Raw genomic sequence first — 20,909 nt, forward strand, 5'->3', positions numbered from 1 at the left:
CAAGAGAGAGAGAACTGGGAGATGTCACCCTTATTCTACCTAATGAAGGAAAATGCTATACCTTTTTAAAGTATGCTTTTAAAAAGTAGTGAAGTAGGAAAAAAAAAATCCAAGAAGAATGGGTCTCGTGTGGATGTGTCACAAGGAGCTTAAAATAACATGGTTTCCAGGTGTCTGAACATGTGAAGGGCTACCTGTGGGCAGAGCTGTGCTGCGGGGTCCTTGGAATCCTACATGGAGGTCTACATGGCAGACAAACCTAGGGTGCTCCTGCTGAAGGGGGAGGAGGGCAGTTCCTCAGAACCCCATGCTTAAAGGAGAGGCAGCCAGCAACCACTAGACCCACAAAACTCAAGGGCCCAAGTCATTGCGTCTCCCTCACAATTTGTTAATCATGCTGGACAGTGAAGCCCACAGTCCCATGGGAGAACCACTGCCCATGTAAATCATGGGATGAGACACGTGATCACAAGTTCAAGGACCCCCGGGCCCTCCATTTCCCGGGCCTCCCCAAGTGTATGGACTCACCAGGCAATGCCAGCCCACCCTACCAGCCCAGAGCTGGGTCACTGGCCTGGCCCTGACTGTGTCCCCCATGACCTGCAATGCTCTCAAGGAAAGAGAGAAGGGACAGGCAGAGAGGTCTGGAGTCCACCACCTTACCTCAGGTGTCAGTGCATTGTTGTCCGAGGTCTGGCTGGACAGCAGGATGTGCGTGAAACCTTCTTCCTTCCGTACCACAATGTCCCGAAACCGACAGTTGCTTTCATTCTGGCGGACGCTGTACCTGAGCCTCTTATCAAAGACATAGTCCTTCTCAGCCTCCAGCTTCCTCTTCACCGGGCTGTGCAGGTTCAGCCCGCCATTGGTCAGAGCAGAGCCTTCAACAACAGATAAGCACAGTTAGAAACGGACACAGGCCACTGATTGCCAGGTTGCCATCAGGACCCTGGACTTTCAATGCGAAGGTACAGACGGGGCTGGCCCTGTGCTCTCTGTTCCTGGGGGGCCGGAGTGGGAGTGAAGAGCCTGGGGCTCACATGCTGCATCTCCAGAGTCAGAAGAGCACCTGGGGGTTCTCCATGAGGGGCCTGGCCATGTGGTCCTGACCTTACCACCACCACCAGCACACTGGCCTGTGAGCAGCCAGCTTTTTCTCTGATTCTTGGTAACAGGGAATCCCAGAGCACTGGAGAAGCAGCCCTGCTCACCAGTGGACATGGGTGACCAACAAGGAATTATTAGGAGGAGCAACAGTAGCCACTAGCCTTTATCCGACGTGTAGTCCATGCTAATAAGCACTTCCTGAGGGTGCTGAGACCCCAGTCCTTCTTTGGGGCCAGATGCCCTGAGCTTAGGGAGGTGAGGACCAAGCAGGCAAGGTCTTCACATCTTTCTCCTCTTCCAGATCAATTATAATACCTTTGCATTTTTACACTTCACCAATTAGCATTCCAGATGGCTAGAAAGTGCCCTGGTTGAAAGGGTTTGAAAACCAACTAAAGATCCAGACCTCGGACAATGCCCCGTTGTCATCACCCTGTAAAGACTCCTGGAGTCCTGAGGAAAGCAGGTCTCGTCTGCACCAAAAAAAAAAAAGTCCTCCAAAGCAGGCCTGGGAACATACTCAAATGTGTGCTTTGGAAACTTCCAAGTCCAGGGTGCAAGGACAGACCACAAAGAGTCAATATGAGAAATGAAAGAGGTTCATCACTGCTGATCATATGGACGCTGAAAGGGTAATAAAGAAATCCCCTGAACAGCCCTCTGCCCACTGATTTGATAGCGTAGACAAAATAGGACAAACTCCTTGGATGACACACATTTCCAAAATACACATGAGGAAATACATAATCTCAACAGACCTCTATTAAATAAATGAACTCAATAATTAACAATCTTCTAAAAGAGAATGTACTACTCAAATGAATGATACCAAACATTTATGGAAGAGATACCATCAACTCCCACAATCCGTTCCATAATTCAGAACCACAGGAACTTCCACGTCGCCACATTATTTAAATACCAAAACTATGTAAAGAAACGATAAGAAAACAAAAGTACAGATGAGAGTAGCTCTCATGGGCACAAATGTGAAAGTTTTCAAAAACATGAGCAAATCGATTCCAACAGTGGGAAAAGAGAGTTATAAGCTACAAATATATGCAAAGGTGGTTCAGTAATAGAAATCAGTCAATGTATCAGTAGTCTGAAGAAGAAAACAATCCTACAATCAGATCAATTGATACGGGGAAAGCATTTGACAAAATCCAACAAAAGGGCATTTGCCCAAGTTGACAAAGATTTTTATTTTCTTTTTTGGTACCAAGGATGGAACCTGAGACCTTGAGCTTGCATGGCAGGTGGCAGAACCACTGGGCTACATCCCCAGCCCTCAACTTGACAAAGAACAGCTACCTCTGGCTACAAAATACCTCCAGCTACCATCAGACCTAACGGTGAGAAGATGGATGCCTCTTGTTTAAGATCTGAAATGAGGCAAGGATGTTCTCAGTTCTGCTCAACATCAGCTTGGAAGTCCAGACGATGCACAAACACAACACACACACACACACACACACACACACAAAGGGAAGGGAAGGAGGGGAAATGGAAGGGCTTAGAAACTGAGAAAGAAGAAAAACAATGAATTTTGCTTACATGTGATTAAAAGACTACTTAGAAAGCACTGAAAAATTGAAGGGGAAAAAAATCAACTATTCCTGGAACTAATAAGCAAATTCACCAAGGTCACCGGAGACAATGTTAATATACAAGTTAGTTTCCCACATACCAGCAATGAACTAGAATTTGACATTTAAACACAATACTATTTGCAACAACACCCAAACTATGAAATACTCATGTATAAATCTAATAAAATATGTATAGGATCTCTTTGCAGGAAACTACAAAATTTGGATGAAAGAAATAAAAAAGGATCTAAATAAATGGGGAGATATTCTGTGTTTGTTAATTAGAAGGTTGAACATTTTAAAGATAGCAGTTCTTCCTAACTTGATCTATAGGTTCAATGCAATGCCAATCAAAATTCCATTAAGATATTTCGTAGATATTGTCAAACTAATTCTAAGCTTTATTTAGGAAGGAGTGAAGACCTAGAAGAGTCAAAATAATATTTCAGAGTAAGAACAAAGTTGAATTCTCACTACACGATTCCAAGACTTAATATAAAGCTATAATAATCAAGACAGTGAAAAAACTGATATATAAAATCAATGAAATAGAATGGCAACCCCAGAAAAAAAAAACAAAAATATAGCAACAGAATAAGGACAATTCAGTGAGAAAGGACAGACAGTCTTTTTCAACAAATGGCACTGAAACAGACATTCTGTTTACAGAAGAAAAAGTGATCCTGGGTACAAACTTTACATTTTTCACAAACACTAACTCAAAATGAATCACAGCCCTGAACATGAAGTGCAAAACTATAAAACTTCTAGAGGGTAACAGGATAAAACCCTAGGAACCTGGGGTTTGGCGATGAGTTTTTAGATACAGCCCCAGAAACTAGTTCCATGAAACAAAAAATTGGTAACTCAAATTGGTAACTTTAAGTTATTAAAATTCAAAACTTCTGTTCCTTGAAGAACATCAATAAGAGAATCAAACAAGCTACTTACTGGGCCAAAAAATGTTGTAAAGCACATATGAGAGATTTTGTATCCAAAATACACAAAGAGGTCTTTAAAAGGTACAGTAAGAAAACAACCCAATACTTAAAAATGGGGGAAAGATCTGAAAAGACTCTTCAGCAAGGACAGAAGTAGCAAATAAGCAAATTGAAAAATGCTCAATATTGTTTGTCATTAGGGAATTAAAACAAGGAAATGAAAGCCAGGAGACAGGCATACATCAGTCAGCTAACATCCAAACGGCTGACAACACCAATTGCTAGTGAGGACACAGACTCACATAGACTCGCTCTCATTGCTGTTGGGGATATGAAGTGGTAGGATTGCTTTGGAAAGCCATCTGGTCGTCTCTTAAAAAACCAGACAGTCAGGCATGGTGGGTTACACTGTAATCCCAGCTACTTAGCAGGTTAAGGCAGCAAGATAATAGGTTCAAGTCTAGGCTGGGAAACACAGCAGAGCTCTTGTCTCAACAAAAAAGGATGGGGGTGCAGCTCCCTTGAGCACTTGCCTATCATGCTCAAGACTCTACACAAAATGAAATGCAGTCTTAGCATACAAGATCCAGCAATCATTACCATTTCTAAGAATTCAGGTGCCAAAACTATTTGGAAACTTTCATCCACAAAACAGTATAAAAAAGACAATCACCAAAAACTGCCAGCAACTGATAGGTCCTTTAATCACAGAATTCATAAACAAACTGACACCTCCATAGAATGGAACATTACTCAGTGATAAAAAGAAATAGCTGTCAAGCCACAAAAATCAATGATTTTGAAATGCATACTGCTAGGTAAAAGAAGCCAGTAGGAAAATGCATTACGAGACTCCAATTAGATGACATTTTAGAAAAAGCAAAGCTATAATGATGGTGAAAAGATTAGTGTTTTCCAAGGGTTCAGAATAAGAAACAGGTTAAACAGGTGAAGCACAGGGGATTTTTTTAGGGCCATGAGACAATTCTGTATGATACAATAATGAAGAATCCAAGACATTAAGCACTTGTCAAAACCCAAAGAACTTTACAGCACAGAGAGCAAATGTGAAAGTATGCAAATTTTAAAATATCATTTAGGAGGCAGTGGGGTCCCAGGATGGCATGCATAATGTGACAAAAGAATCTAACAGTATTATTATGTATGCAATGATCTTACTGAACGTTGGAGGGAAAGGTGCCAACATAAGCAAATGTTAGAAATGAGTGGACTCTGTAAAATTAAGGAAAACTATGCCAGAGGTAAGCTCCACACCACAGTGGCTACTGCTGATTCCCATGGAGGAGAGAGCTTCTGGCATGTACCGGAGTCAAGAGATTCAGCGGGAGGCTGGTAGGAGGGAGACACAAGGTTTCCACCACCCAACTGGGAGTTTACAGATGAGCAGATATCATGAGCCCACTAGTGTTCAGCTTAATCCTGATCCTGATGGCTGTGCGCAGAGCTAAATGCACCTGCATGAGTCAGAACACACACACATGCGGGTCTCCTTGCTCTGCCAGCTGAGAGGACCCAGAATCAAGACATCCCAAGAGCGTGGCTTCTAGTACCATTCTCCATAAGAGGCACCAGGGCACCTGAAGAGAGGGCCAGCTCCAGGGAGAGAGCAGGAGGCATCCAAGATAAGCTTAGAGCCCCAGGACAGAAGAAAGAACTCAAGTAGGACACAACACAATGACCTCCACATGCATGGGGGTTTGTCCAAAGGACACAGGAGCCAACGGAAAGACGCCCCATGATCACAGCTGGCACAATCTGAGCCATGAAACAAATGACTATTGATTATACCTAAAAATACAAAGTAACTATTTATGAGTCCATACTGATATAAATAAACGATGGAATATGTAATAAATACGGAAGAGACCAATCTTCCAGGTAAGAGAATTCCAGATCATTTACATTGCTCTCCAACTTCAAGGCTCTCATTTGCTTTAATCCACACAGCCCGGCTTTGCACAAAATTGTTCTGGTAGTATCTGCAGCAGGAGCCTCTTCTCTCTAATGACAGCAAAGGCCATGGCTACACAAAGCCCTGCTCAGCATGGCGCTTGCGGAATCCCCCAGGAATGTTTCTTAGTACCTGGGGCTCTGGGGGGGTGCTCAGATCCTCACCCAATATCAGCCAAAGGGCCAGAAGCAATAGTTCTCAGACTTAATTAGCACCAGGGGTCGTGGAGAGTCAAGTAGGGGTCAGGCAGGGACCAGGGCACGTGTGGGGGGGCTTCTCCCTTCTGCAGGCCAGGGAGAGGGACAAGCAGCCCACAGGAAGGGGACACTGCAGGGGCAGCGTCGCAGGGTGCAGGGGACGTGCCCCCTGTCATCCCGCAGCTTCTGTGAAGCCGCCTTGTTTTGTACTTTTCCATTACTCAAAGCAACTGGGCTTTGTCAAACATCAAGACGCAGTGCCTGACACCCGGTAGGATGATTTAATGAACTTCAGAAAGCAAACAGGAGCCTTTAATTAAAAGGCTGCGTCAGGGGAGTCGTTTCTTCAGGGTTCAACTCGAACCCTCAGCAACGTAGCAGGGCTTCCTGATCCCAACTGGCTGGTTCTGCAGCAGCCCGGGCGGATCTGGGCCACGGGTTTGCAGAGGCGTCCCCCGCAAGGGGGCTTCCCCGGCCCCCAGATGCCCAGAAGCCAAGCAGATCAGAGCCTCAGAGCTCCATCCAGAGGCCCAGGCAGGGCCAGGCTGGGGTGACATCCTCCTGACACGCAGCGCGTCACAGTACTCACAGGCAGAGCTGTAATAGGAGGGAGACTCGAGCTCCCCTTATCTGAGCAGCTCTCTGTCACCCAGCAGTCCCACAGAGTGGTCCCTGTGGGTCCGTTTTACAGATGAGGATAAGTGAGTACCTTGCGGATGCCACAAAGATCTTAAATGGGAGAGGCAGGATGGGGGAAGGCTGTCTCTCTTTATTTTCCCCCTTGAAAATCTAATTATGGGCCAGCTGCCTTACAAGGAGACAGAGTTTCAACACAAAGAGAGAATAAGGTCCCTGCCTTCAATGGGCTGCTTTGCTGTGGGGCTAAATCATTGGCAAAGAACTCGGACCTAAAATAACTACAGATTCGCATACAAGAAGGTGCGCGAGGAAGAACCACACAGTGACTCTGGGCAGGAAGCCGCTGGGCACCTGGAGAAGCAGTTCCCAAGAGCGAGGGCTCTGGGTCTGGATAGGAAGAGGGCCTGAGATTCGGTCAGGACGCCGGGCTCAGCTGGTGGCATGGACCTGGGAGATGCAAGTGTTAGGCCAGGAGGGGACCACAGCCTCAAAGCCAGCCGTGTGACCCACAGCCGAGACACTCCGTCCCGAATCTCCCCTGGGAGATGTAGTCGGAAGTAGTTCTGGTCTCTCCCACTGCGCCTGTCACCTGCCCTCTGGGGCATGGTGTCTACCCAGAGCCTGCGCAAGCTGGCGGAGCAGGGAGGAGTGCAGCGCTTTGCAGGGAGGCATCACAGAGATCCCAGACCCGTGTCTGCTAAGGGGAAGAGGCTAGGAAGACACGTGAGCTGGGGAGCACCTGCCTCCTTGTTCCTCAGATGGGGGTGAAAGTAGCCGCTTTTCGGGGCTGTTTTGGACCCGCTCAATGAGAGAACTGGCAGGTCACCTTGACACCTTCCTGGTGTGGACTGAGGGGCAAGGCGCTCATAATGGAGGGTTGAGCCACGGTCCCTTGGCGCCTCCCCTTCTCCAGCCACCCCAGGTCCAGGCCAGAGATGGTATCTTCTCAGGCCCTGAGGGCACGCTGCACCCAGGAAACCAGGTGAAGGCCACCCGAGGGGCACCACTGCATTCAAACCCCACCCCATCCCGTGAGCCATGCTGGGCCCCGAGTGTCCCCGAGGCAGAGGCCCCATGCCTGGCTCCCCACATTCAGCAACAGGAGGACTCCACGACTCAAGGAACCCCCGATCCCGCCAGCTTCCTTCCTTCTGGGCGCCCGACCCTTCCCTTCTGAGCACAGAGGACTATTTCCCATTAAGGCAGCTCAGTCAGCTCTTGCCTCGCCGCGGCACTTCTGCACCAAACACCCGGGAGTGACTGGGAAATAAAAGGAGAAATTCAGTAAGATGAAGCTGGGCTCGCAAACACGATAATCATCTCTAGGAGTGAGAGGCAGAGAGCATCCACACAAGCAGGGATCAGGGCTGGGGCGGGGGGCCTCATGACAAGGGGGACTCAGAGTCTTCTCTGCTGGAGGGAAAGGAGACCCCGGCTCGGGCGCTCACGTTCACCGGGGCTGGGTAAGTCCCCCTCCACCAGGAAGGCAGAGCAAAAATAATGACCTCAGGGCCAAACACAAAACTATCCAAGAAGCAGGGTCAGAGAGAAAGCAAAGAAAACTGAAAATGAAAATCTTCCCTTTAAAATGAGGCGCCACACCAAAATCCCCAAGCAGGAAGACATCGCATGCTTAGATGACCACCCCACAAAACCAACATGGGAAGCATGAATTGCTCCAAATAAAATAACACAAGTATCATGAAACGAGGACTTTAAAATAGGACTGGGTCAAATGCCCGAAGTGATAGAATACGAGAAAAATGCATTTAAAAGAAACTAGAAGTGTTCAAAACAAAAGCAGAAAGAAGGAAATGAGGACAAGGAGTGAGATAAAGAAATAGTCAAATGCTGAATAGGAGAAAATATTTGTGCCCCACAGGTAAAGAACTAATATCCATAAATTGTAAAGGGCTTCTAAATATTTAAGGTAAAAAGACAAAAAATTCCTCCAGGAATAAAGATGGACAAAAGATATGAACAATCTGCGAACATTACATCAAAATGGCCTTCACCGTGAGATTTCAACTTCATTCCTAAGAGTGATCCAAATTAAAACTCACAATAAATAATTGAAAATTAAAACTACAGTGAAACATCCTTTCTTAGCTGTCAGGTTGGCAAAAACCAAACATCCTGACAATATACCCTGCTAGAGAGAATGTGGGGACCCGGTATTCTCTTAGTTGTAGGCGGGGTACTAAAGAGTAAAACCAACTATGGAAGGGAATTTAGCAATATCTGACAAAATTATCTCTGTACTCATTATCAACTAATAAACCAACTTCTACAAGTTTAACATGAAAATATATCTCCAATGGTACAAAGATATGCATATATGATTATTATATAAGATTATTCTTTTTAGGGTTATCACTGTAAATACTGGAAACTACCTAAATGCCCAAACATAGATTGCTGGAATAAACGGAAGCATACCTACACAGGGGAATATTATGCACCTGAGGAAAATGAAGAGCGCTACCCCTACAAACTAAGGTGGAAAAATAACACAGATAAATCAGCTCATTTTTGCCAAAAGAAGCACAGGAAGAGTAAACCAGAAAACAATGAAATTGGTTACCCACACACAGTGGGGTCAGGAGAATGGAATAGAAGGGAGGAGGAAGGAAAGATAGTTCTCTGAGAGTATCTTTTTGCTTGAATTCTTAGACGTATGTTAAAGCATTTAAGATATAAAATAAAATCAACAAAGAGGAAAAATCAATGCAAATATAAATAAGCAAACCAAAGTGTATTTAAAACAATGTAACCATGCTGAATGGGGGGTGGGAGAAGAACCAACACAAATCACTTCTGGAACACAGTTATTAGGAGTTTATACCCTGAAATTAACCTCCAATTCTTATTAGTGAGTTTGTTGTACATCGTGGCAAGGGTGAAGCAATTCCAAAAGTAGTTTATAATAGTACAGGCTGAGAAAATAAGCAAATATGTGATGCTGTGAGAAAGAAGGGACAAACAAATATGGAATGGACAAGACAAGAAAGCATCTAGAGAGATGGGAATGGAGCAAATTCAAACACAAATTCAAGTCTAAAACTTTAGATATATTTCCTAGCTCTGTCTGCAAAGAGCTTAGAAAAAGTGAAATCTTACTAGCAAAGAGTCACCCTAGATCCTACATGTTGGTTTCTGATTAACAATCATAACTAAAATAAAGTATGGCTTCTAGAGAAATGGCTGCTCCCAGGGCTGGAACAGGGAAGATACAGGTTGGGCTGCAAAATCTTATTGTGCCTGGACGTAAGGAAGTGCTCAAGAGAATAACCAGAAATGTCAAAAGGACATACAAGGTAGCTTCAGTGGGCTCCCCCTGGCCAAATCTAGGACAATTTGAACATCAAAATAAATAATAGCAGGAATGGATTATAAACCATTGTAATAAAAGAAGAGTCCTTAAGTTTGTGTGGCTAACGAATGATGGAGGGATGAGTAGTGGGTGGGTGGGTGGTTGGATGGGTTAATAAATGGATGGGATGGATGAGGAAGAAGGAAAAACATCATTAACAAGTATTTCAGTGAAGATGTACAACCTCAGTCTAATCACAAAGGAATATCAGGCAAGCCTAAAACACCCAGTTTCATTAAAGATAACAGAGAACTGCTCCAGGTTAAAGGATACTAAAAGACATGATGACTAAAGAATCATAAGATTCTAGACTAGACTGGATTTTATATTGTAGGAAATCAATATCTGTAAGACATTGTTGGGATAACAGAAAATACTGAAATATGGACTGTAGATTAAGACTACTGCAGCAATGCAAAACTTCTGGAATTTCATAAATGTATTGTATTTACTTAAAAGAATATCCTTTTTCTTAAAAAATATCTGCACTAGATATTAAGGAGGCAAGGAAGCATTATTTGTACTACATATAATTATACAGTGCATAAAATCAATAATGTATAAATAATTCATATATATCATGCATACATCTCTATGTATACAAATGTACATTTATATAACAGACACATAAAAAGCAAATAAATATAACAAAATGTTGAAGCAAGTGAATGTGAAAAGGGATTCTTTGTCATGCTTTCTGTAAGTCCGAAATAGTTTCAAAATAAACAGTTAAATGCATTTTTAAACACAATTATCCTGCAAATAAGAACCAAATTAAACATTTTATACAAGGGATAACTCTAAGGAACACTCAAAAAGATAATAGCAGAATATTTTCTAGAACATAAAAAGCTCTTTGTCTGGCAGAGCACTCTAGGTACCACACAGGATTAAAAGACAAATAATAATGAAAATGCAGAATGTCACAGATGCAAGATGTGACACAGAGAAAAATAATAGCAAAAGGGAATGTCTGGGCTGGGGATTTTTCTTGGTGACACAGTGCCTGCCTGGCAAGCACAAGGTCCTGAGTTTGATCCCCAGTGCCAAAAAAGGTTGGGGGGAAATGACAACCTGATAATAGCAACAACAGACTTGATAAAAATGAGCTACTATTATCAAAAAGCAGAGAGAAAAACTATCAGAACGGAATTTTATACCCAGCTAAAATGGCATGCATGGGATCAGGTAAATGGGCAGTTTTCAAAATTCCCACACTAAGCAGGTTGCCTACCACAGACTCCAAAAGAAGAAAACTAAAGCAAATTGAGAAGAAGATACAGGGGAAAAAGAAACAAAGCAGGTAAAATTTTTTCAGGAAGTGTAATTACTGTTTATAAAAATAATTTTCTTTGATGCTTAACAACACTGGGTACATAAAATAATAATAAGATGAAGGTACATGTTCAATGACATTTTAAAGCCAAGGAGAGGTTACTTGCTCTATTCAATAGGAAGACCTCACATTTATTAGAAAAAAATCATAGCTCATATGTATGTTAAATATAATCTATATCTGGATTCCAAGTCAGCCCACAGGGAGGAGATACTTAAAATGTATCAATCCAATTGAAACTAGAATGAATCAGGGGACAGGAGTGAAAAAGAAAGGCATGAAAGAGAATGATAAAAAGGAAATGTAAAGTAAAATAGTAGAAACACCCTAAATATATAGAATATGACGTTGGCCTGTAAACAGGTTAAATTTATTAAGTAGAAGATAGAGATAACCAGATTAAACAAAAGAATAAAGTATGCAGAGAATTTCCTGAAGAAAGACACGGAGAAGCGCAGAAAGGAATCCTAACCCAGCTAACATCAGGGGAGGAATGCTGCCCAAACAACAGAGAAATGCTGGAGTGAGGGGGTCGGAGCACGGAGCCAAGGTGTATAGCGTCCATGTGCAGGTTAACACACATGCGGAGAAACCTGGCACCTGACAACAAAGTGAAAGCTGCCCTGGGCTAGAGGAGCAGTCTAGGGAGTCAGGGGCAAAGGACTGGGGTGTTCATAGGGAGAACAGAGGATGGGACAGAACACAGATGAACCACAGAGCACTTTCACCAAGCAACATCATTTTTCTGGAACACAGCCATTCCTGGAAGGGCTCAGAATCCATGCCCAAGTTCTCCACCAAAAGCAGTCAAACCGAGTCACAGAGGAATACCAAGATCCCCTTGGATAGTGAGGAGGCACGGAAAGTTTAGGCATCACCCAGGGATGCCATCCCCAAGTGAGGGATCCATGATCCACACTGGCCCCACATTTAACACAACCTTCCTTGGATTCTAGGGCAGCTCTTTCAGGATCACAGAGCAATGTAACCCTGCCCCCAGACAACCCCAAACCGATCCCCAGTGTTGCTGTGGCATCTTGCTCAGAGTCGTTTCTCTCAATTTTCACTACAATAGAAAACTCAGAGTTCGTTTGACTGGGATCCTCACAGGTACCTCATTCAATCCGCATCAGAACTCTGTGAGATCCTGTCCTTCTCCTCACTTGACACATGAGAAAAGCGAAGCCCAAGTCACGCTGCAGGGAGGTGTCAGTTAGGGGGTCACACACAAGCACTGGGACCTCAAGCTTCATGTTGGACCTGAGCACCATGATTCTGAAGCCTAACCCTGGTCTGGCATCCCGAATGTTCTGCTCTTCTTCCTGAGAGCCCAGCCTTCATTGTTCAAAGCAAGAAAGAGAATTCGTGCATTACACCCAGCCCCTGTATTGTGGGACTCTCTGACCCAGATATCCCATCAGACTGGTTGCACTGGGCATAAGCCTGAGACTTACTCACCTTTGTGTGTGCAGCCATGAAGCCAGCACCTAGAAGATAGCACAAGCCCAGAGAAATGTTCAGAAGTTAATGAGCAAACCAGCAAACAGGGGAACCAAGTTGAGCAAGCGCGATACACCACAGGCCACATTCGTCAGGAATATCCCCGGCACTTGCCTCCCTCACACAGGAAGCCTTAGCCTCGTGAAGTGTCAGTCACACACACCTCCTGAGCTTTGTATTTGTCTGGCATGTGAAAATAAGTTCTTTCTGCGAGCAGGTTGATCCTGCATCCCGAGGACTAATTCATACTCATGTCACACCTGGCTCGCGACAGCTGAGCGAGATCTCACCTCTTGGAGATGCCCGAGAGCACTGCGTGGTATGAGTTCTGTGAATTTTCCTTCCCTCGCGAAGAGAATAGTAGCGCCTTGTGTAGCAGGAGCCATGAGGACACAGAGGAAGCCGGGAAGACCAGAGCTATTCTCCTTCCTGGGGGGACGCCCGCCTCCCTCCCCATCTGTCAGTCTCACCTTGCCCAGAGCAACTCCTGTGCGACATTCTCCCCATTCTCCCAGAGCAGCACGGACCTCATGTGCGGCCGTCCATGCACCCTGCACTTATAGCCCATCCTGCACCGCCTCCCATCCTGGGCACCTACCCACTGCGACACACCTGCCCCTGGCCAAGGACAGGTAGGGACCTGCTCTCAGGAGCGGGCACTTCCCAGCAATGGTGGAAATGTGCAACAGTTGCATGGTTCAGCACAGAAGCCGGGGGTGACTGAGATTTTAAAATTCGTCGCTTAATTTTAACTAAGTGGAATTTAACTTCCGCCACCCACAACTGGCGCTGGATAATGATCCACAGCTTACATAACCTGATATACCCTGACCGAGCATTTCTTGAAAATCTGGATCCCTGCTCATCCCCCAGATGAAACTTTTTTTTTTCTTAAATGCTGAGGATTGAACCCAGGGTCTTTGCACTGAGCTCCATCCCCAGTCGCTTATTTTTATTTTGAAACAAGGTCTTACTAAGTCATTAAGCTGCCCAAGTTGGGCTTGGACTTGTGATTCTCCTGCCTCAGCCTCTCAGACAGCTGGCATCACAGGTATGCACCACCAATGCCCAGCTCCCAGATGCTTCTTTAGGGCATGGCTATGGTCATTAGTCCTATGACTTCAGAACCAGTGGTGCCCACACAGAGAAGGGCGCACACCTTCATATGTGGGATGATCAAACACCACACATGCACTGGGGGACCTAGAGAAGTTCCTCCCTCCTGACCAAGGGAGTGAGAGTGGAAAGCAGAATGCGGAAATGGGTCTCCTGCTGGCCTCATAAAAAGATGCCAGCACCAAGCATGCTCCTCCACGCCCCCACCACAACCTTCTTGGGCAGCAGTCACGATCTGTAAGGAGGAGAAGGCACCAACCCAAGGCCAGCTGGGACTGGCCCCGGTGAGGGGGGCAGTGCAATAAGCAAAAGAGCTGACACATCATCCCCCCCTCTGAGCAAAGCCCCTGCCCTAGGGGACGCACGCCCTGGGGATGCAGGCCAGGGACTTGCAACTCTAGTGCTTAGTAGAGCAAGCGCGAGTCTTGTGCAGGAGCCCTCCTGGGCCGTGCTGACCCTCAAGGGACCCATCTAGCATGCAGGCTGTCGGGGTGCTGCGAGGGAGAAGGAGGGCACTGCAAAGGTGTCAAGATCTGGCTCTGTCAACACATGGCAGGGCAATGATACGCTGGCATCAGATTCACCAGCTCTGGGCAGCGCCTCCTTCACCAGCATGGGGCCAGGAGGCCTCAGCCATTGGAGAGGGAAGGGAAGTGGTTGCACATGGAAAACCCTGTGACCGCTCCACCCACACATGCCATGAGACTTCAGGGTGTGCAGCAAAGAGCTCACTGTGCACCCCGTATGGATGCCTGGATGTACACTGTGACCTCACAGCTGGTCACCAACCCAGCTCCTAACTGTCCCCACACTTGGCATCCCTGAACCCCCAAGCACAATGCAACTACAAAGCTCAGAACCACAGGTATGTTTAAAAAAAAAAAAGAAAGAAAGAAAGAAGTCTTAGTCGTCACCTGGCATGCTGTAATTATGCCTGATCAAATCCACGCACTCTGAATTTCAAGAAAGAAGTTAAGGTTCCAAGATTGCTTAGAAGTGCAGGGAGTGGTGTTATATACATCTTGTGATGTTTATTGTCAGGCATCTAAATATCTTAAATAGCAGGGCAAAGCATGAATTCAAAATGCAAAGTAACCTGATTAAAAGGAACTATTTCTACAGGTCAAATCATGTTTCCTGTGTTAGAACTCGCCAACATCAGGCCAGCTCCAAATGCATTATTGTGCCAGATTCCAGGTACACAGCAAAATGTCCTGCGAGGTGTTCAAAATACAAGTGGCCCTGTTTAAAAGTCATTTTCCCCTTCTGGTCTCACCCTGCTCTCGAGCCTCACCTTCCATTCTTGTCCCCGAAGCACCCCGATGCTCAGGACTGAGGTTCTTAGACACTGTGATTTCCATCCCAATGGCCAGCACAGCCACCCTCGCCCACCTTCACACAGGGAACTTGTGCCTGAACAGCCCTCCTCCTGCAAGCTGTCTCCTGGGGCTCTCACAGGGTGGATCCCGGCCCTTTCTGAGTTCTCAGCATCCTCAGATTTGCTCTTCAGCACCTAAATTAGCTTTGAATTCTTCAGAAGAACTCCCCATGTCCTCCCTTCCCAGCACATTGAGAGTGCAAAGTAAATGCCTGTTTGATGGAATCGTAGCGAAAATTTATCTCAAAGGGCTAAAATAAAAGGTTGCCAAATACGATACCATTCTTACTGGCACCCGGGCTCCCTCAAGAAGCAGAACAGCAATTAAGAGCAGGAGTCTAGACCTACACCACCCAGGGCCGAAGCCTGTGACAGCCACGGATTGTGAATTCGCCCATATCTGCCTCAGTTTCCATGCCTGTAAGTTGGGAGCATGATGGGCACTACCTGCTGGGATTAAGTAAATTACTACATTGACAGCATTTCAAACCGGGGCTCACAGCCAGGGCTTGGGAAATGCTATATTTTGACAGGAAAAATGTCACTTTATTTGTCATTTCTTTTCTTCCCAAGACCTCAAGCATCTTTTTTAGATTCATCATTGTATTCCCAGAATAAGGTCCACAGAGACCTGCTGGCTGGACACGCAGTGTTGGACTCAGAGCAGTGTTTAATACAGGTCTGATAAAGACAGTGCAAATGGCATGTACTGGTGATGTTATAGCTCTTCTACAAATCTTTACTGGACTACAGATCCCACGTCTACACATCTTCACGTGCCCAAGCTCTCGCATCCTTTGAGCCTCAGGTAAGGCATCACTTCTACCTAATCTCCTTCCAGAGGGCCCCAGAGTATTTGGGGTGCCTCACACACAACATATGGTTCCCTGTAGTGGTTTATCCTTCCCCTCCTCCAAGTGACAGGAGGAGATACCGGCGAGAAGCCAGGTCAGCGAAGGGAACTCTAAGGAGCTCAAACTCTATTTGAACTCTAAGGACTCCACTTAGAACCCTCTCTGATAGTACAGAGAAGAGAGAGAGAATCAAGAAAGAAGCTTAGAGTTCTCTAGGGCAGAAGGGCAAAGGACAAACTCGGGGACAGGAGCCTCCAACTCAATGACACTGTCACCAAGATGGCGGGTGGGAAACTCAAGACTGATGACTATAGGGAAGTCACAGAAGTGAGTCAGGTGTCCACTGCCCAGAGGTGGGGCTTCTTGAATTCACCTTGCTGGTTTACATAATGGAATGAAATTAATACCCTCGTGTTAAGAGAGCACATTACAAAACAAGCAGCTTCCTCAGTAGCTGAGGAAGGAAGAAACAAACATCATTATCCCAGACAAGGTGCCAGGACACACGGCTCAGCTCTCTGAGCGGGAGTCTTAGTCCCATATTGCTGAGGCCAACACTGAAAGTCAAAAGCTCAAAGGTCTGCCTCATCACTCACTGAGGACAGAGTTTGTACCTGAATTCACAGACCCTCTGTCTCCAGAGCCATGCTCGATCTTTGCAGTTTTTTCCCACCAGGCTGACTCCGGGGTTCACAATCACTTTAAAGAAGAACTCTGAGCTCTGCTGTACTCGGGACTTCTGTTTAAGGAGTCCACCACTCTTGCATCCTGTATTGCCATCAAGGCTGGCCGTAAATTATGAGTCAGATATCTTTCTCTGTTATAGCGAAGGACGACACCAACTGTGAAGAGTATCATCGGACAGAAATGCGCAGTGCTAAAGAGGATGGGAGCTACCCTGCATGGGGAGGGCACACAACGAGGGGCTTGGACACTGCCGCAACCGTGGATACGCAGACGGCACAGGAGGGTCCTCAGCAGATGGCAAAAACGACCGCAGAAAAGACAAAGGAAAGGGGAACTTTCAGCTGTCTTCGGGAGTCCTGAGAAACCACTGACTTCCCATGACAGTTACCATGTCAGGAAAGCACCAGCCAAGCGGACAAGACAACTCAAGGAGGGAGGGGACTCTGGGACAGGGAATGGGATCTCTGACAGACACCAGGATGAGACCCAGCCCCAGGACCCAAGTCTGAAAGCAGAAAGAGCATCCTGCTTTGTGTCCTTCATGTGTTCATTCCATCACACCCTCGTGTGGCACCTGCCACATTTCCTAAGCACCTGATGAATGCCTGGTGTTGTTGGTGTTCTAGAGACAACTATGAGCACACTCAGGGACCATCCCTGAATTCCTGGAGCTGATGATCAAGTGAGGGGCCAGAGATCACTCAATGGCCAGGCTCTGGGCATTACAAGCTAAGGTCTGAGCTATCAGTGAAGAAACAGTTCCACGTGTGTGAATAAAAATGGAAACCCATCTCCACATGCAGCCACGGAAGGTTCCCCGGGCATCACTGCTGCAGCCAGACATGAAGGAGGAGCACAGACCACTACCCACATGTGGGCTGAGATGGGAGCTTCAGGCAGAGGAGCCAGAGATGTGGGAGTCCCTTAATCTGGTTCTTGACTCATCCTGACCACACAGGGCATTCCCCAGGGCTCAGCTCCTGGAAGCGTGGCCTAGAACTGAGTGGGTGACCACATCCCTTGTGATCTAATGGGCACTGCATACTGTTCCTGGGCTCTACGCCCCTGAACACCCTGTCACCTTCTCCAGCCATCCCCACCTTCTTCCTCACTCATTCTGCTTTCTGTACTGGATTCACTGTATGTATCACCTACTGCAAAAAGCCCCTTCCCTTAAGCTGGCTTTGGTGCCACAGTATCTTCCACAAATCTCCATTACAGTAGAAGGCATCAGAGGGATGTCTAAACATTCCCCCACAGAAGAGTCACTCGATGAGTATCCACCAGTTTAACACACCTGACAAGAGATTAATATGGCCAATATGGAACTTGCCCTAAAATACAAATGACAGGAAAATGTGAAGATCTAATAGAAAATTTGAGGAGAGAAATGAAATAACAGTTAACAATTTTCAAATGTGTACCATATGGTGGGCTTTACAGAAATGAATTCACTTATTCTCTACCCCGACTTTGTGAGGTGTAATTATCTGCATTTCATCAATGTGGACCTGGGCCGGAAGAAACTAAGTAATTCATCTGAGGTGGCACAGTGGGCTGCTGACCACCTGGGGCACCATGTCTCCACAGTCACCCTCCCCCCAGCGGCCCCCAGGGACAGAGACACAGGAGTGTGAAGACGTCCCTCCAGATAAACTCAAATGGAAACAATGGTGCCTGGTCAAGCATCAGGAAGCCTGGCAGTGGACAAGCTGGCAAGAGCACTGCCTCGCCAGGCAGCCTTGGCTATCATCAAAGAGAGGAACAGTTAAGTCCCTGCACACTGTAAATTCCTGAGAGCTAAAAGAGGACAGCAGAGCCACATGTCCTGACCCAAGAACAGTCCCAGGTGGGTGATGGATGGATAGACAGACAGATAGATAGATGGACAGATAGATATATGGATGGATGGATGGATAGATAGAGGACTATTCCTGTTCATCATTCAATCAACAAATATTTTAGTAGCGATATAATATGTACTGCATGTATCACACATAATGTGTAGTAAGGGTATTGGCAGGTGTCCTTGTTATACTGATGACTGGATGATATCAAGTAGGTCAAGCACCAAAACAAGGCTTGCCTGCTACAGTAAGAGCTCAATAAACAGTATCCACAATGGCTCTCACCACCAGCAGCACGGCCATGGCTGCCATGGAGGAAGACCGGCTGGCTGGGAGGTGGGGTAGGGAAGGGGTTCATAAGGAGCTCTTCAAGTACAAGTTGGTAAACTGCTCTGACTGTTGTCTTGGCACCATCCACAGATGCTGTACCCCCTCACTGTGTACCCCCATGCTCTCCACTGCACCACTTTCGCCTTGCCACTGTGAACAGCCACATGGCAACAGATCCTAGGGCTTTGCTGAGGTAACAGTGAGGAAAACAACATTTGAGCTGGCAGAGAAAGCACCTAGCTGACTTCCAAAACTCAACAGCAGTCAGATTCCATCAGTCTCTTCTCAGTGCCAGATCAAATCCAAGGTTGGGGAACCAACTGGCGAGGCTTGATTTCCCTTTGGATTTGCCAGGGGTCAGGTTGCTCCTGGTTGGAGAGTCAGATTTTCCATCCTGGTCTGGCAACTTCCATGGGGTACAATGGCCAAGTTGGATGGGGCCTGAGCATCACATAAAAGGGTTTTAAATTAATTCATTATTGAAAGTTACTTACTTGCCACATTTTGAAAGACAACACACAAAACCCTGCGAGGATTTCGTTGTTATAGGTCTGGTCTATCACCCCCTGCTGAACACCAAAAAGGCTGGTCTGCGTTTGCTGGACTGAGAGTAGGTGCTCTAAGTGTGTGAAAAGAACAGCTGTGCACCGGGACACCGATACCTGTGTCAGCCAGAGCCACCACAGGGACGCTCCTTGTGGCCTGGGATTCACAGGCTGGGCTGGAGACGCTGCCTGTGATGCCCAGAGCTGTCCTGAGTCAACTTCCCCTAAGCCTCTTCCAGGACAAGATGAGTCCAGTGAGAAGTAGAAATCATTTTAAAGGTCGTGAAATGGGGTCAAAGTCAGGGCAAGGAGTGAGAAATTTCTAGAATAGTCACAGTTTGGGGGAAGTACGGAGGGGACTGTAACGAGCCCTGAAAGGTTACTCAGGACTTTCACAGCTGTGTTCTTGAGTGAGGCGGACCTATACCGACCCTTCCTTTCTCTTCCTCTCCTGGCCTGGTCTCTCCAGGGAGGAGTTGGGCGCATCCAGGAGAGGGTGGGGCCTGCTCTAGAAAGCTCCTTAGGCCATTCTAGAACATCTGCATTTGCCCATAAAACCAATCGGGCCTTATGGACATTCTTTCTGGATTCTTCTGGGAATTTTCAAACAACTCACCTTTCTAGAAAATTGGTCATTTTGCCCAGGTTTTCAAATTGAACATCATAGACTCTGTCTCGCCATCTCAGGCTGAGAAGGATGGTATCCCTCCTTAATTACACACTGAGTGTGCTGCGGAAAGGGATCCGAACCCTCAGCCCTTCCCGCCCCCATCAGAACATGTTTTGGTCAGTCATTAGGGAAGCTTAGGAATTGTTCTTTACTGCCCAGAAGTCAATTAGGCCACAGTTCTGAGGCCAGCTCTGGAGTCAAACTGCCTGGGTCTCTCTCCTGGCCCCAACCCAAGCATTGTAACCTCAGCCTCCACCTCTGTAAAATAAGGAGAGCAGCAGCTGCCTTGAGGACTGCCATGAGGGTCACCAAATGTGCTTTGTAAACTCCCACGTCCCATCTCAAGAAGTTCCTGTATTCACAACGTCCAACGTGAAACTTCTCACCTCACAAACTTTCCACTTACAAGATTTTATAAATACAAACACACGATTACGAACACAAGCATCCGAGCTCGTCCCAGCGAGGCCACCTGCAGTCTCACCTCAGCTACCCTGGAGCTTGTTAGTCGAGGACAGTGGTCCCCAAAGAAGGTTCCCTGGACCAGCTGTGGCCACTGCCCTCTGGGGCATCCACACAGGCTCTACCTTCCAGATGTTGGAGGTCTCAAGAGTCACAGGGCCTTCCCTATGCTGGTGCTCAGGGCTGCAGCACTTTGAAAACATGGCTTCTCCACTGTGATCAATACAGGGAAAGTGATGATCATGTGGGAAGGGTGAGCAGGAAGAGGTAAACAAACATTCCAGGAGCGAAGGCCGGGATCATGGTAAAAGATCAGCGTGGAGAAAAGGGCAGAAGTTGCACGTTCGTGTGTGCTGGCTCCCT

At 46.5% G+C, this 20,909-nt stretch overlaps 1 protein-coding gene across 2 annotated transcripts in view; it reads right to left on the minus strand.

The window, feature by feature from the left end:
* Positions 1-20,909, minus strand: part of Cdyl2 (chromodomain Y like 2) — a 273,199-nt gene that overhangs the window by 22,135 nt on the left and 230,155 nt on the right. For both annotated transcript variants that reach the window (XM_033757875.1, XM_033757876.1), the window contains one exon: positions 664-881. In XM_033757875.1, coding sequence (XP_033613766.1) covers positions 664-881 — 218 coding nt within the window. The remainder of the gene's footprint in view (positions 1-663; positions 882-20,909) is intronic.

This window comes from Fukomys damarensis, unplaced genomic scaffold (assembly GCF_012274545.1).
Source record: "Fukomys damarensis isolate Sample0158 unplaced genomic scaffold, DMR_v1.0_HiC HiC_scaffold_32, whole genome shotgun sequence".
Lineage (NCBI taxonomy): Eukaryota > Metazoa > Chordata > Mammalia > Rodentia > Bathyergidae > Fukomys > Fukomys damarensis.